This window comes from Paramisgurnus dabryanus, chromosome 5 (assembly GCF_030506205.2).
Source record: "Paramisgurnus dabryanus chromosome 5, PD_genome_1.1, whole genome shotgun sequence".
Lineage (NCBI taxonomy): Eukaryota > Metazoa > Chordata > Actinopteri > Cypriniformes > Cobitidae > Paramisgurnus > Paramisgurnus dabryanus.
The window spans coordinates 25036590-25052628 of record NC_133341.1 but is presented as its reverse complement, the minus strand read 5'-3'; the positions used below and the strand labels follow the sequence as shown (position 1 = coordinate 25052628).

Sequence of the window (16039 nt, the reverse complement as noted above, 5' to 3'; positions counted from 1 at the left end):
GTTGAAAAAACTTAAATTGTTTAGGTGTTACAAATTACAATAATTTTAAAAAATTGATCCAACTTTTCACTTTTTACGGTGTAAGTGAAAAATGTTACATAATATTAATTAAATGCACATGAGAGAAGATTGTTTTTTGAAAGTTTCACATGTATTTTTTTAAAGCTATTTTTTTTTAATAAATCATTAATAATGATTACCTTCTTCTTCTTAGCACACTTAGAAAACAAAAACAAAAAAATATTTATGTATAATTTACAAGCATGCCTATGTCCACGTACAGACATTGGAGGGAAAGCCTCCTCACACAAAATAGCTTTGTGCATATTAAATTGTTTGTGGGTTGTGATGGTAATATTTCCCTGTTTTACTTATTTCATGCTAATTAATTTTCCAGGGGGAGTCAAACTCTGCTCCATTTTGGCTGGAAAAACAAATAACTCTCACAGGAGATTTATTGATACTCTGATAAACCAGATCCATGAACGGAAGGAAGTTCCTACAGTGGATGAGAGTGATGTTGTTTTAGTTTTCTGTCCTATTGTCTCTCGAGCTGGAACTGATATTGAAGCAGCACTGAAAAGATTCACAGACTCTACAGGTTAGTTATTCATTATCATGTTGTTGTTTTTTAAGAAAACACAAAAATTATGAATTTTTAAAATATCTTTAATACATTTCTCCTTTTCTTTGAATAGCATCTAAGTTGAAAGTTCTAGTGGTGCTACATCACACATTTGACCCAGAGAAAACTGTACCAGACAGCAGTAGATGTGTTAACAGGACGGATATAATGACAGTGGACTGTCTGTTCTATGAGGATACAGGATTACTGGAATGTCAGAAAAATCATGATGCTATGGACAAAGTTGAGAAATGGTTAAGAGAGAAGGTGAGCTGTATTTATCACTAATAAATAATAAAAACTGCCCTGAAAAATACAGAAGTAGAAAAAAACATATCACTGACTACAAAAATTTAAGATCGTGTTATATTTTTCTCTTCAGGAAAGAATATGTCCAACTAAGAACCCAGTTAAATCTCAACCACAAAAAAGAAAAAGATCTACGGAGGTAAGTTATTCCAGTTTTTTATAAATTTGCACATTTTGCTTTTGTAGTGCAAACACCTATTACTGTTTTATTAAAAAATTATATGTAAATGATGTTTACCTTGTCTTTAATGTAACTACAGAATGAAAGTAAATCTGATGAAGTGGAATCTAAAAAGAGGAAAACAGATCAAGAGGCACAATTAAGAAACACAGGTCAGTCTTTTTATCAATAAGAGGGCTCACAAAATAACTGCTTTCTTAGTCACACATATTACTGTACATTGTGTACTGCTCTGGTTTATATTCATTGTTCAGAGCTGATCCATCATAAATACATCCATTTTCAAAACTAAGCTGTTTAATACTATTACCTTTCATAGTGGAGGTCAAAGTTTGCAGCATTTTGAGTGGAAAAACAAACGAGTCTCATGTGGGATTTTTCAACAATCTGAGTTCCCGCATGAAGCTGAAGGATGTTTCTACAGTGGATGAGAGTGATGTTGTTTTGGTTTTCTGTCCTATTGTCTCTCGTGCTGGAACTGATATTGAAGCAGCACTGAAGAGATTCACAGACTCTACAGGTGATTTATTTTATCACCATTCAAACACCATGCAAGACAGAAACAATTCATTAGTTATTTCTAAAGTAATCAGTGTAAAGATTATATATTTTAAGGCAAAACTTAAAACATATTTACCTTTATATTGATCTGTTTCCTTGAATAGCATCTAAGCGGAATGTTCTAGTGGTGCTACATCACACGTTTGACCCAGAGAAAACTGTACCAGACAGCAGCAGATGTGTTAACAGGACGGATATACTGACAGTGGACTGTCTGTTCTATGAGGATACAGGATTACTGGAGTGTCAGAAGAATCATGAAGCAGTGGATAAAGTTGTGAAAAGGTTAAATGAGCAGGTAATTACCAAGATGAACCACACATTATGAGAACTGCCTAAAATTATTTAAAAACATCAGGTCACTCTTTACATAGTAAGTTCACCTTGTATATTATGCACAGGGGAAGAGAGTAGGAGTTTTTCCATGTCAAAGTAGGTTTGAAAATTTACTTTTCTGTAGTTTAACTTATTGGTTAAGTAACCTTTATCTGCTTTAAATAATACAAAGATCCCTGTGTTTTCTCTGCAATTTCACATACTAGTCAGTAACACTGTCAATTTTTTGAAACAGACAAGTCATCTGGCAACAAATCATTGTTTTGGCCTTCACATTGGCCAAATTTTACACAGGTAAAAAGATATTACTACTAAATAGCCTACTAAAATTTACTACAATCTAAAAAACTGCTGGGTTCTGCTTTACTTGTTGGGTCGAAAAGGAACAATCCCAACTGCAACCCAAAAGGGCAAAAGTAACTTAGGTATTACTTTCCATGAAAAGTAACTAAGTAACTTAATATTGTAATGCATTACTTTTAAAAGTAACTTTCCCCCACACAAAATCATTGTTTTCTAATGTTCTCTTTTCAAACAAATGTCATAGCTTTACATAAGGAAGTGATGTAAGGAAAATTATTTCCTTATAAATACATTAGGCTTTAAGGAACAGTATGTAAGAAATGTATATCAATTAATCATAAAATGACCCTGATATGTCACTAGACATTAAGAAATCATTTTCATTTCAAATACTTATATCACTGACAACAGTGGTCCGGCCAGGATATTGTCATTTAAAAAGTGGAGTTGCAGCCCTCAACTGATGTTTATGTTGTCATTTTGTGTATTGGCCACCAGTTGGGTGATTGCAGTACCAGTTTTAGCCACAAGTTTTGTTATTTCAATACCAGTTTTGGCCACAATCCTACATACTGTTCCTTTAATTATATTGGCTATAAACTGGTATGGTCCACAACGGCGGATAAAATTCACTTACAGAAGATGTAAGCATTAAGAACGTACAATTTGGCACGTGTGCTAAAAATAAAATGTCATCCAACACTTAGCTTTTTCCTGTCCAATCAAATGCTCTCTAGACGCTGAAGGGTCCTGCCCACTTTATTGCACGGAAGCTCTGCCTGAAATCACAAGCGCCTCAAATTTGACACTTGTTAATATATTTATTAGTTCTTATGTAGGGAATGTCACATAATGTCGTGCATTATATGAGGATAAGAAACAGACAGTGTAAAGACAAATATGCTTTCCATTGGGATGAATGAAGTCTGATATCACGTGAGCCCCGCTATAACGCACACATATAGTAGGTGTTTCATTCAGAAAATGGAAGTGGGAGCAGACTGACAGTTGGAGAAGGCTAGGTTAACGAATGCTCGCGCCCAAGCCGTCTAGCTGATGTCAGAGAACGATCAGAGGACAGGGAAAATCATTAAAAGGATAAACTGTTTTTAATAAACGCTGCAATATTACATAAAAAATAGGAATGGTCAGTTTTGACTTTAAAGGCTAATTCACACTGATCTGACATACATAAATTACGAATGAATGACAACAGTTAAAAACATATGGTCTGGGAGGGAAGGGATGAGCAGCAGGATACCCATGACCGTAATGCATCAGTTGCAAGGAATGTATGGATCTTCTGCATGCTTCCATATGCTTTACTGAATAAAATTTAAAGGAAAAGAAATCAACAGTCTTTTGTTTGAAAATTCTGTCATTATTTACTTGCATTCATGTTGTTTAAAACCTATATGAGTTTCTTAATTCTGTTAAAACACAAAAGAAGATATTTTGATAAATGATTGAAAGCACAGAGTTGATGGTACTCACTGACTTCCATAGTATTTGTTTTTCCTAGAATGCAGGGGGTACCGTCAACTGTTTAGTTACCAACATTTATTAAAATATCTTCTTATGTATTCAACAGGTTTTTAACAGGAAACTCATACAGGTTTAAAACAACATGAGGGTGAATGATGACTTTTTAAATTTCTTTATAAATTATTTAAAATGTTTAATACAAATTTGTGTCTTTATAACAAATAAAAAATTAACCTCTGTAATTGCAGAGTAAACAAAACAAGTATTAAGTATCTCATTTATTCACCATGTAATTTTTCTCCACAGTGGATGAAAGCAGGATCTTTAAGTGATAGTAAGTTCAGTTCGGTTTAGTTACTGTTTTAAATATATGATTCATATGTAATGACACAATGTCAAAATAATAATTATTTGCTTTGTAGAGTGATTAATAAGGATGGTGGAGAAGAATAACACAGAGGATGAAAACGCATCTGTTGTTCTGCTCACTATTCAGAAAGATCCCTTGACTGACAGCCCTAACTGTACATCAACACTCTCTACAGCTGAGATTAACATTAGCTCACATACAGGTGCTGGTCATATAATCAGAATAATCATCATAAAGTTTATTTATTTCACTTATTCCATTTCAAAAGTGAAATTTGTATTTATTCATCACACAGACAGATATATTTCAAATATATAGCATGTAAAAAATTGCCACTTTGTTTTGGGTGTGTCCTTTAACATGCAAATGAGCTGATCTTAGCACTAAATGGCAGTGCTGTGGTTGGATAGTGCAGATTAAGGGGCGGTTTTAACCCCTTCTGACATCACCAGAGGACCAAAATTTCAATGAGCTATTTTTTCACATGCTTGTGGAGAATGGTTTATCAAAAGTTACTGGGTTGATCTTATTTACATTTTCTATTTTGATAAAAGCACTGGGGACCCAATTATAGCACTTAAACATGGAAGAAGTTAAATTTTCATCGTATATTTTACTTTAATAAAAAAAAATAAGACTTTAAATTATACTTAACTTTCTGATGTAAATTGTCTGTATCGAACACAGACAAATATATTAAAGTGACCAGCTTTTAAAATAAACGGCAGGGATATTTCGTTCAATGGTCAAAATATCATTGAAATCTTGTAATTATTCATGAAATAAAAAATAGGGACAAAACCTTTTTGAATGTGTTTATTTATTTTTATTTTTGTGGGTTTGTGGAGATTAGAACACCAGAAAACGTGACTATCCCGTTATAATATTATAATAATATAATATTAAAACATATATAATACTATCATACTTGTAAACATTTGTCTTTAAACTAACCAAAGCATAACTTATCATTACAGATCTGAATCTGTGTATTGTCTTGCTTACCTGAATTTTGTTAGCAGGTTTTGACAGTTTTGTGGTCCAAATTATGTTTATACTTAACATGTTAAGACACAAAAAAGCTGTCTTGAAAAAATATGTAGTGTGAAAAGTGTTGCAGAAATAAAAATTATGATTTAAAAAATGACTTCATGTGTTATTGGCATTACTAATTACTAACAAATGACCCTGATGACAAATAGTTTGATAATCTTACTGTATATCAACTTCATGTTAATTAAGTTAATTGTAGCTTTTAGTTTTCTACATTAAAATTGTACCTTATTCATCTATGACAGCAGCACTTAAATGAGGAAACAGGATTACTCAAGTCAAGTATTAGATTATCTGTAATGCAAAAGACAAAGTCTTGACATAAGCCGAAACATTTTAAAGTCTCATGTTGCTGCCTTCGAGATTCAATATAAGGCTTTACTAAAGATTATATTTATTATTTTAAATTATACTTAATTTGAATAACTGTGTGAGTGTTTTTGAATTAGTTTTTCCATTAACTGAGGATTATGAACCAACTTTTCTTGTGTTTAACTAATGTTCAGATCTATGATATAGAAATTCAACAGTCCAGACTGCATTATTTTATGTGTGTTTCTATCCTATACGCTAATAATGTAATGCTTTAGCACTGACCTGTATAAGAGAACCTCTTTCTTTCAATTAGAAAGGTGAGACCCAACCATAAACAAATCTCTATTAATCACTTATAGGGACGGTTTCCCGGACAGGGACTAGTCCTAGACTAAAATAAATGTAAGAGCTATTCAAACTGAAAACAACTTGCACTGACATATCTTTAAATACACCAGTGCCCTTTGTTTTGCCTCAAAATGCACACAAGTAATGTTTTTAGTAAGGCATGTTTGTTAAGCTAAGGCCTGGTTTAAACTAATCCCTGTCTGGGAAACCACCCCATAAAGATAAACATAATATGGGCAGTTTAACCACACCCGTGAATGCAAACACACAGTCACCAAAATCAAGACTCCACGGCACAGTGATATATACAACCTGTATTTATGAATTAGTGCAGATATCAGTTCATAAATGATTTAATGTCTCATTTCTATACAAGTCATCTGCTCATTCCACTCATTTCTTCATCATCATCATCATCATCAATCAAACCCAGTGCTTTGCTGAAGATTGAAACCCTTTTGATAAACATGCACAACTGTTGCATAGAAATCACCTCTATATTCTCTTTCATGCAACTTGATAAGTATTTTTCTTTAGTTTCATGTGTAAAACGACTGACTTTGGATAAAGGAGGGAAACCCACACGCCCCCTCCTTAATTTTAGGGCTTGTTTTTTTTTCATTCTTTCCAAAATTATAAAAACAAAAGACTTGCTGGTGAGGTCAAGCGGGCAGATGATGAACTAAAGAAATTTAGCAAAGCTAGCAAAAGTAAATTGCATCACAGACAAATATAGAGTTCAGATCGTATAGTAGTGACAATATCGGCCAAACGTTGCAGATAAAAAGAAGTTCAAAAAAAGTTATCTTGAGATGGTGCTTGCTGCTGCTGCTAAACTTGCTGTGCAACACTGAACTCATGTGGCGGCTTTTAGAAATGCATGACGTAGGAAAAAGCATCCAGTGTTTATTCCGATACTCCAGATTGGTTGTTTAGGTGAAATTGTGCTTTTTGCAGACAGACCCCAGACGAGGTCACTCTGAAAGAAATGATGGATAAACAGAAGCGTCCAAAAGCAAAATGAAGTCCAAGTATTTTTTTGGATATGCTTTGATGGTGGGAGGAGGGAGTTGGCTTGCCAGTTACTTCAGTGAAGATGAAACAGAGACAAACACAGCAACATTTCAGTAACAAACACATCACTTAATCACATTTATCAGAGGCAGATATACAGTACAAATTTAAATGGCTCTCAATAAATGTCTTCATTTATTATGCAGTGTATAATGTACATCTTTCAGTCCTGGGAAGATTTGACTCCATTACGACGGGTTTAAGCAACACTGGTAGCCAAACTGGGCCTGGACCTGGTACTCTAGGTGATGATGTGTTGTATCATGTGACCTCTTTAATTTCAGCATGCTCATTGTTGGGTGTAGCTCTTAACTATCACTCATCATTTTAGATGCTGGAAAACACATATCAGCTTATCTTTACATGCAGGTCAAAGTACTTCATGTTTTATTTAAGCTGATCAGAGGTCAGGTGTGTCTGTATGCAATACTTTCACAAGTGCTTAATCAGCACACACCGGTTTTAACTGCATAGCAGCCTACTTCATACTGAGTCTGTCTGACTGGGATTTCTCATTATGTATCTTGATTATTAGGGAATTCCTAATTTTTTGACATTTAATCAGTCTGTAAAGGAAAAGGATAGTCTTTAGTTCATAAGTCTCTTATGCATACGGCATCTCACAGTGGGGAAACCTTGGGAATTTGTTTGAAGGAATTTGCCTGATGTCACAGGTGGCATTGTAAGTGTGATTACTTATAATTGTACTTAAAGGGATAGTTTTTGTCATCATTTACTCACACTCATGTTGTCCTGTATGAATTTCTTTCTTCTCTTAAAGGCGGGGTGCATGATCTCTGAAAGCCATTTAAAATCACCTAAACAAACACGCCCCTACCCCAATAGAATCTGAACCTTCTTATGATAGACCCGCCCCACACATACTGTACGCAACCCTGGCAACTATGTTGGTTAGTAGACACACCCCTTACTGCTGATTGACTTCAAGTGTGTTTTGGTAGTTTGTCCCACTCCCTTTTCCAAAGTGTTTTTCAAAAATCATGCACCCCGCCTTTAAGATTTTTTTAACCACACAGTTGATGGTACCCAATGACTGCCACAGTAGACCCAAAGTCAACGTGTACCATCATTCATCAAAATGTCTTTTTTTGTGTTCAACAGAATAAAGAAACTCAAACAGGTTTAGAACAACATGAGGGTGAAACAACATTTCTGGATGAAATATCCCTTTCCACATTTTACATGATTTTACAACGTAGAGCAGTGGTTCCCAATCCTGGTCCTTGCGTACCCCCTCCCAGAAGGTTTTAGATGTTACCTTATTTCATCTCACTGATTCATCTCACCAGACTCCTTCCAGAATGGTTAAAGCCGCGGTCAGACAAGACTTCCTTCTTTTTGACTTCCTTTCATACGCAAGCGAATGCGTCAGAACGGAGACGCAAGCTTGTGCAACGATATTTCTCAGGACGTTGTGTAGCAAAGTACAAATCTGATGAACTTTGACTTGGGAATTCGTATCACGTGGAGCGTTGTGACCAGTACAAAACCGGCATGTCACTGCATGATCTTTCTAGGGGTATACGCGGTTCCGCCTCATTCGTGCGTCTAGAATGGCGCAAATTAAACGTTGCTGCAAAAAACGCGCGAGTTGAAAAATTTTACATTTCGGCAGAAAAACGCGCCACGTTATCCAATAAGGAGCTTGCTCTAGAAGTGACATGATTACAGGAAGCGAGCGGAGTTGCAGAAGCCCCTCCCATGATGTGAATTTCCGCGTGAATGTCTCGATGACTAGAATTTCACGCGCAGCTTTCTCACGCAAATGAAGCGAGTAAACTCAAAATGTTCAAGCGGCAAACTAGATGCGGTAGACGCAAATTTGACGCCTCAGACGTGGCTGGTGTGAACCCACAGTAACGACCTGATGAGTTGAATCAGGTGTTTTAAATGAGGCGACATCTGAGGCCCTGTCCCAAATGGCACACTCTGGACTTGTGGGCTTCCTTAGAGTCCACACTTTGATGACATCATGTAGTGCAGACCTTAGGGACCTTTGACGCAAGTCCACGAGGGCGCCCTGGAGTCGTATTTTCGGACAGACTCGAGCGTCACCCCGGAAATAGGAAGAGAAGTTTCCCATCACTGTGAACTCCTTCCATCCGTCGTCGGATTGCTCTTTCGCAAGGACTTCTGGGTTGGTAAAGTGCATGAAGCCTGCAGCATCAAGGGTGCAAAGGGGGCGCTGATGAGCACACTTCGGAGCGTAAAAATGACAGATGGCACACCCTACGGACTCGTAGACTAAGCGAACACACGCAATTTAAGGCAACAAGCTCGAAAGTCCACATGAGGTGCACCATTTGGGACAAGGCCTAAAACATTCTGGGAGGGCGTATGCAGGACCAGGATTGGGAAACACTGCCCTTGAGGATGATGCAGACAATTGATGTTGCATAGACAATGAGGCCAGTGAAGAGTCTGAACTTAGTGGTGGTAGTTACTGAAAAATTTGAGGAACTTTTTATGGTGAAAATAGCCAAAGAGAAAAAGCTTGACCTCAGCAAGGTGATTCATAACTTAAAACTTGAGCCACTGAACCGTCGGTACAATCTAGTGAAGAAAAAACATTAAAAAAACAGGACAAATTTGAGAGATATTTAACGGTTCCTGTTTATTCAGATTTTTCAGTTTGTAAGTTTAGGGGAAAATCATCGTCCTTGTTTTAGTAAATTCAACAGCAGTCAAGAGACGGTCTTAATATATAAATTAAACCCAATCACAGTCTCTGAGCATTTGAATGGAAATTTATTTTTACAAGGATCCTGATCTTTTGCCCTGGCCAAAAACAAACCGTAGTGGCAAGAGTCTCTGCGTTTCTCTCTGCGAGAGACTGCAAAACAGGCGACTTACACGACGCATGTTTACTGGCTTAATTCAGGAGCAATTTAAGGAGCAATTTAAACAACTAATTCTTTTTTAATATGTTACATTTTCGTATGTTGATAAAAATGATATTTTTACTGTAATTAGTTGTTGCAGCTCATAGAAGTAAAACTCGTTTACTAGTGTGTGTGTATATATACAAATATATATTTATATATATATATATATATATTTATATACAATCTTTTCGTTATAGCATGACAAAGTCACAGACACCCTATTTTTATGTGTACTAAACATTTTACAATCAAAGGATGATGTGAGGGGCAAAGATGATAAAAAGCAGCATTATTGTACACATACGGAGGGTGGCTGATCGTTCTTAGCTCCTCTTAGTTCAGGAAAGAATAGAGAGAACCTTGCACTTTAAATTTGTATAGCAATAACCTAATAAATACGATCCATGAGATTATACGTAATACATCTGAGCTCCTTTTGGACTGAGCTGTATGCACATTCACACAAACACGCACACACACACACACACATTGCCAGACAGTCATTACACATTAAATTCACGAATTGCAATTCCTCCCCTTTACCGAATCACGCAATGCAAAGTGTCTCGCATGATTTAAACCGTTATTACAGGAAGCGGGTGGAAGACGTGTACAGCCTCAGGTGAGAGAGAAAATGGCGTTCCATACCGAACACCTACCCATAATGCACTGAGTGAGTGTGTATGTCTGTGTGGGGGCGCGAACGGATGTCAAACAGGAGAATCACATCTACCACAGATTTCCCTCGAGTACTTTCTCTATCTTGCACAAGCTCGGAAGAGCAGAGCAGCTAAAACAAGCGGTATCAGTTACTACATACAGTATATTGCTTCAAGAAAACGCTTCTAAAATATCAAGGGCTATAGTCTTCCTCAATAATCTAAAGTGCCTTTTCTGTGAGATTCGAGCAGGGCGGCTGAACGGGCCCGTCTGATTGCTGGGATACTGTTTTTCATATACTTTCTCTTTAACTTATTGGCACGCACACAGACACGCATCGGAACAGACGTTTCAGGGGACACGATCAATGGCGTCCGTCCTGAAATCGGACTGTCGGGACAAACAGAGACACAGAGACAGAGCGACACGGGTCCTGTCTTCTCTCTGGAAAGATGGAAGGATGGATGAATAAATAAACGTGTGGAGAGATGAGTCATTTGCTTTTCCCAGAAGTGCTGGAACCCCTGGAGCCCCTTTCGCCCCTTTCCGCTCTCTCCCCTCGTTCTCTTCTCCCTCCTCGCTCTCCGCTTTCTTTCTCGGATGCGTCTCTCTTTTCTGAGCTTTTGTCCGATCCCTCTATTTTATCTGATCGGTCTGATCGTTCAGATTTCTCGGACCGCTCCGCCCCCTCCGATGGCTCCGCCCCTTCAGATCGCTCCTTACGCTCTGATTTGTCGGGGTCAGTGGAGGAGTTTGTGGCTTTTTCCCACTTGGCAATTTCTTCGATCTCTTTTAGGCTAGCATTGATACTGTTGACCCAACCCTTCAGATCCTCCTGAGAGACAGGGAAAACACACAGACACTTTTAATGTGGCTGTGACTGGTTTAGTTACTGGGCTTAAGACTGCTATACAATGAACTACCACATATTAATATCTGGCAGATGCTTTTATTCAAAGTGACTTCGGTACATGCATTCTCTGGGTATTAAATCCATGACAATGAAGTTGTTGGCATCATCCTCTAACAACTATGCTACAAGTGGTCTTGTTTAAAGGGACATTCCACTTTTTTTAAATATACTCATTTTTCAGCTCCCCTAGAGTTAAACATCAGATTTTTACCGTTTTGGAATCCATTCAGCTGATCTCTGGGTCTGGCGGTACCACTTTTAGCATAGCTTAGCATAATCCATTGAATCTAATTAGACCATTAGCATTGCGCTAAAAAATAACCAAAGAGTTTCAATATTTTTACTATTTAAAACTTGACTCTTCTGTAGTTACATCGTGTACTAAGACCGGCAGAAAATTAAAAGTTGCGATTTTCTAGGCAGATATGGCTAGGAACTACACTCTCATTCTGGCGTAATAATCAATGACTTTGCTGATGTAAAATGGCTGCTGTGCCTAGTGATATTACGCACTGCCGAAAATAGTCCCCTGCCATTGAAAGTTACTAAGAGGACTATTTTCGTCTGCTGCGTAATATCATTACACCTGCTGCAGCCGTGTTACAGCTGCAAAATCCTTGATTATTACGCCAGAATGATAATATAGTTCCTAGCCATATCTGCTTAGAAAACCGCAACTTTTAATTTTCTGCCGGTCCTAGTACACAATGTAACTACAGAAGAGTCAGAAGTTTTAAATAGGAAAAATATTGAAACTCTTTGGTTATTTTTAGCGATGCTAATGGTCTAATCAGATTCAATGGATTATGCTAAGCTATGCTAAAAGAGCTAGCGCCAGACCCAGAGATCGGCTGAATGGATTCCAAAACTGTAAAAATCAAATGTTTAACTCTAGGGGAGCTGGAAAATTAGTATATATATATATTTTTTTTAAAGTGTAATGTCCCTTTAATGCTTGATCATTTACCATGCAGAACATCGACCAAAGTGTATGTCAACACTTGGAGTACAATAGATTACATCTATTCGATTTTTATTTTGGGGGCATGTCTGACATACCTCATCCTTGGCCAGGAAGATGTATTCATCAGCAGTGGTCCTGAAAAAATCATAATCATATCAAGATAAAATGTGGTAAAAGCTATCCTTTTCCTAAGCTTTAAGATTCCAGTGAAATTTGTTTTGCGGTTTTGTGTGTCTTGACTATCCTTGAGGCCATCTATATGCTAGTTAATCAAATCCATTTTGGTAGATTACATTTTTTTATTCATTTTATTTACATTTTAGTTTAAATGCATACATCTGCGTATATGTGACCCTAGACCACAAAACCAGTCATAAGTCACACTGGGTATATTTGTTGAAAAGCCAAAAATACATCAAAATTATCAATATTTCTATTATGCCAAAAGTCATAAGTATATTACATAAAGATCATGTTCCATGAAGATATTTTGTAAATTTTCTATCGTAAATTCATCAAAACTTTACTTTGAGCGTGGATGCACCAAAATCGCGAATAAGAAACTCGCCTACAAACTTGCTACCCGCATTTTGGGGATTTCCCATTTAATTTTCGTTTTCATGTATTCCCATTCAATCCACAAGGTAATTACAGCAGTAAGCCAGTAGAGGGTGCTAAAGCAAACCTTTTCATTAGTAATATGTGTTGCTAAAGGACTTCATTTGGACTTTGAACTTTAAAGGCGATATTCTAAATATTTCGATTTTTATCACCCTCAGACTGCAGATTGCAAATCGTTGTATTTCGGCCAAATATTGGCCCACCACAACAAACCGTAAGCTTATTTATTTATTTTTATTTGTTTATTTTTATGATGTATACATGTGCAAAAGTCTTAGGCCACCTTAGATCTGTTGTTTTTGCAATGGTATAGTGATCATATATAATTATTTCTCAGTCCCTTTATAAGAATACAACTAGAAAGTACAGGAAATTTGTATGTAGTATTAAAACAATATAAAAGTATAAGCTGAAGTGTCAAGTATTTAAACACTCCTTCTACTAGAGCAACAGCAGGCAGCGGCAGGATCTCTTAAACCTAAATGAAATTAAATCCTAATTTCTTTGACGACTTCAAGACTTCAGTCTCCTCAAAAAAGCTCAAGATAACAAAGGTCAAGACGACATTTAGATCTGAAAATTTTGTTTTGATTTTAATTTTGTGTACATATTGTGTACAAAAGCTCAAGCCAACAAAGGTCAAGACGACGTTTTGATTTTAATTTTGTGTACATATTTCCTCTATTTTCTGTTTGTTTCTAAATAATGATGGACATTAAAACTTTACTAAAACAACAAAGCTGGTGGTTGTGGCCTAAGACTTTTGCACCGTACTGTAAATCTCAATGTCAAAAAAAATGACCCTTACGACTAGGTCAAGGGTCACATATTTTTGGAAAATAGACCACAGAAAATGACCACAACAAAATATGTTTCGCTAAAAAGATTTTTTGCCCAACCTAATGCTATCTCTAACAAACTAGCTAATAATAAAGCATCCTTATATAAAGTTCTTACCTCCAGATGTTTTAACACAAAATGTATCTAACTGATCTCATGTCTTAAACAAGATGTTTTGTGAAAATGCACCTGTCACAAAGATCATCCTGTTTAGTTATACCTGAGAATGAAGACATTCTTCTTCTTTTTGTATCCATTGGTAGTGTCAAAGGTGCAGATGGCCAGGTTGAGAAGTGGCTCGTCATTGTAGGGTGTGGTCTTGTGTCTTGCGTCCTTGTAGAAACCGATCTCTCCTTGTTTGAGCACGCAAAACAGGTTGACCCACGACTTGCTGTAAGAGGTGCAAAAAGGTTAGCCATAACTTAGTTATTTACATTCACATTAATATGCCAAGGAATAAGCATTGAGACAACTATCATCACAAAGCTATTGCAAAAAAATAGCTAGTAGGCATATAAGATGTACTGCACCTGTTAGGGCTCCTCTCTTTTCCCTCCTCTTCATGTTTCCTGTAAAGGAAACCTTCATGTTCGATGGTATGTGTAGGAGGTTGGGGTGTGGTTGGGACACTCTGGGCAGGAGCAGAACGCGACCTCCGTGGCTCCTCGGGCTCTTTTGGGCGAGGTCTCCGCCGTGGTTTGGGGCGATCACGCGCCCGGGGTCGATCGAAGCGGCTCACCGGTGCAGAAAGGCTGCTGGGGGGCCGGTATGGTTCTCCCCTTGCCTAAAATAAAAGAGATGTTTTGTCAATTCCTTTAGAAAATAATGTAAAAAGAAGAAAAATGTGTGTATGATAATGCTTTTAAAATAGAAGTCCAAGGGCAAATGGCATTTTGGAGGTATTAACAGCAAAAATGTAAAGCTTGTATTTTTGTTAAAGCACTTGCATAAATTATTCAGTGGGAAAATGTTTAATTTTATGTCAAGTCATCCATGAGTGGGATATTTTTACATGGATCAACTCTTGTTATGCGTTACAGAAATGTTTCATGTGGCTGAAGCTCTGTAAAAATGCTTAAGGATTTCATGCCCCTTTTTTGCCATGCAAAACTAAATGATTTCACTGGTTTTACATGGCCATGAGTTTAAAGTGTTGATTATAACGTCCACATGCAGTCTCATGAGTGTTACTTTTAGTTTATAGTGTTTGTGTTGACGGTACAGTGGACACAAGAAAACAGAAAGAGAAGGAAGAAAAATGGGATAAAGACATGAGATGGATTTTAATCTAAATCCCTGCAAGCACTTTTCTGTGTCGTGAGCACAAGCCATTGTGCCAAAATCTGCATAATTCAAGTAAAATACTGCATAAGTTCAGTCATACTGGACCAAGAAACTATAAAACAACAGGATGTAAGACTAAGACTATACATTTTAGTCAAACTATTGAGGATGACTCATGAAGTAGTTAATGAGATAACAGTTCTGCTCTCTCATCATTTTGCCCTCCAGCAAGACACAGAACCAAGATACTCCAGAGACACTCTACCTATAGTAAGTATGTTATAAATGCCTATATATAAAATTTACTATTCTACATAAAAATCATCCTAAAGACCATTCTGTGAAAATATAATCTTGATATCTTAATTATTGATGAGTAAGGTAATGTCAAAGATTGAAACCAGTAAGTGAAATCAAACTTTGATGCTCCTAATATTAGATAATTAAATTATAAGACTTTAGCCTGGATTTCAGTCACATAACTTTATTTAAGTATATATTTATATATAATGAATTAGGTAGGTGGTTTGTTCTCCACTTTGAAATAAAGCATCTGCCAAATGCATGAATGTAGATGTAAAGATGAATGTGATGAATGACGTGAAACAGAACTATGACAAAATCCGACACAAATACATGATACATACATTGCAAGCTTCTCTCTCTTGAACTTGTTCAACAATCTCAGCCATAGTGGAACGCTTCTCTCTAAAAAATATAAAAAAAAGATCAAAAGCCAGCTAAGTTAGCAATACAGACAAGCAAACACATATCTTACACATTCTTCTGTTATTCTTATAGTGAAGACTTTCACTAAATGAAAACATTTGGTATTTAAAGTCCCCCTGTGGTGAATTTTTTGTTGTTGTTGTTTATATGTCTACATGATGT

General features: G+C 36.6%; 2 protein-coding genes across 11 annotated transcripts in view; one reads left to right on the top strand and one right to left on the bottom strand.

The window, feature by feature from the left end:
- LOC135732497 (uncharacterized) overlaps positions 1 to 5311 on the top strand; it is a 35173-nt gene extending 29862 nt beyond the window's left edge. For 2 of the 5 annotated variants that reach the window (XM_073814705.1, XM_073814701.1), the window contains 6 exons: positions 1435 to 1635; positions 1781 to 1974; positions 2078 to 2108; positions 2248 to 2306; positions 4107 to 4134; positions 4223 to 5311. In XM_073814705.1, coding sequence (XP_073670806.1) covers positions 1435 to 1635; positions 1781 to 1974; positions 2078 to 2108; positions 2248 to 2306; positions 4107 to 4134; positions 4223 to 4227 — 518 coding nt within the window. In that variant the 3' untranslated portion in view covers positions 4228 to 5311. Of the gene's footprint in view, positions 1 to 1434; positions 1636 to 1780; positions 1975 to 2077; positions 2109 to 2247; positions 2307 to 3906; positions 3949 to 4106; positions 4135 to 4222 lie in introns of all 5 variants that reach the window. The other 3 variants (XM_073814704.1, XM_073814702.1, XM_073814703.1) reach the window with 3 other exon arrangements.
- An 877-nt stretch (positions 5312 to 6188) lies between these two features.
- Positions 6189 to 16039, bottom strand: part of sptbn4a (spectrin, beta, non-erythrocytic 4a) — a 36872-nt gene continuing 27021 nt past the window's right edge. For 5 of the 6 annotated variants that reach the window (XM_065250572.2, XM_065250573.2, XM_065250571.2 and 2 more), the window contains 5 exons: positions 15796 to 15856; positions 14395 to 14648; positions 14085 to 14255; positions 12499 to 12538; positions 6189 to 11361 (listed from right to left, as the gene is read on the bottom strand). In XM_065250572.2, the coding sequence (XP_065106644.2) occupies positions 11020 to 11361; positions 12499 to 12538; positions 14085 to 14255; positions 14395 to 14648; positions 15796 to 15856 (868 nt within the window). In that variant the 3' untranslated portion in view covers positions 6189 to 11019. The remainder of the gene's footprint in view (positions 11362 to 12498; positions 12539 to 14084; positions 14256 to 14394; positions 14649 to 15795; positions 15857 to 16039) is intronic. The other variant, XM_065250574.2, reaches the window with a different exon arrangement.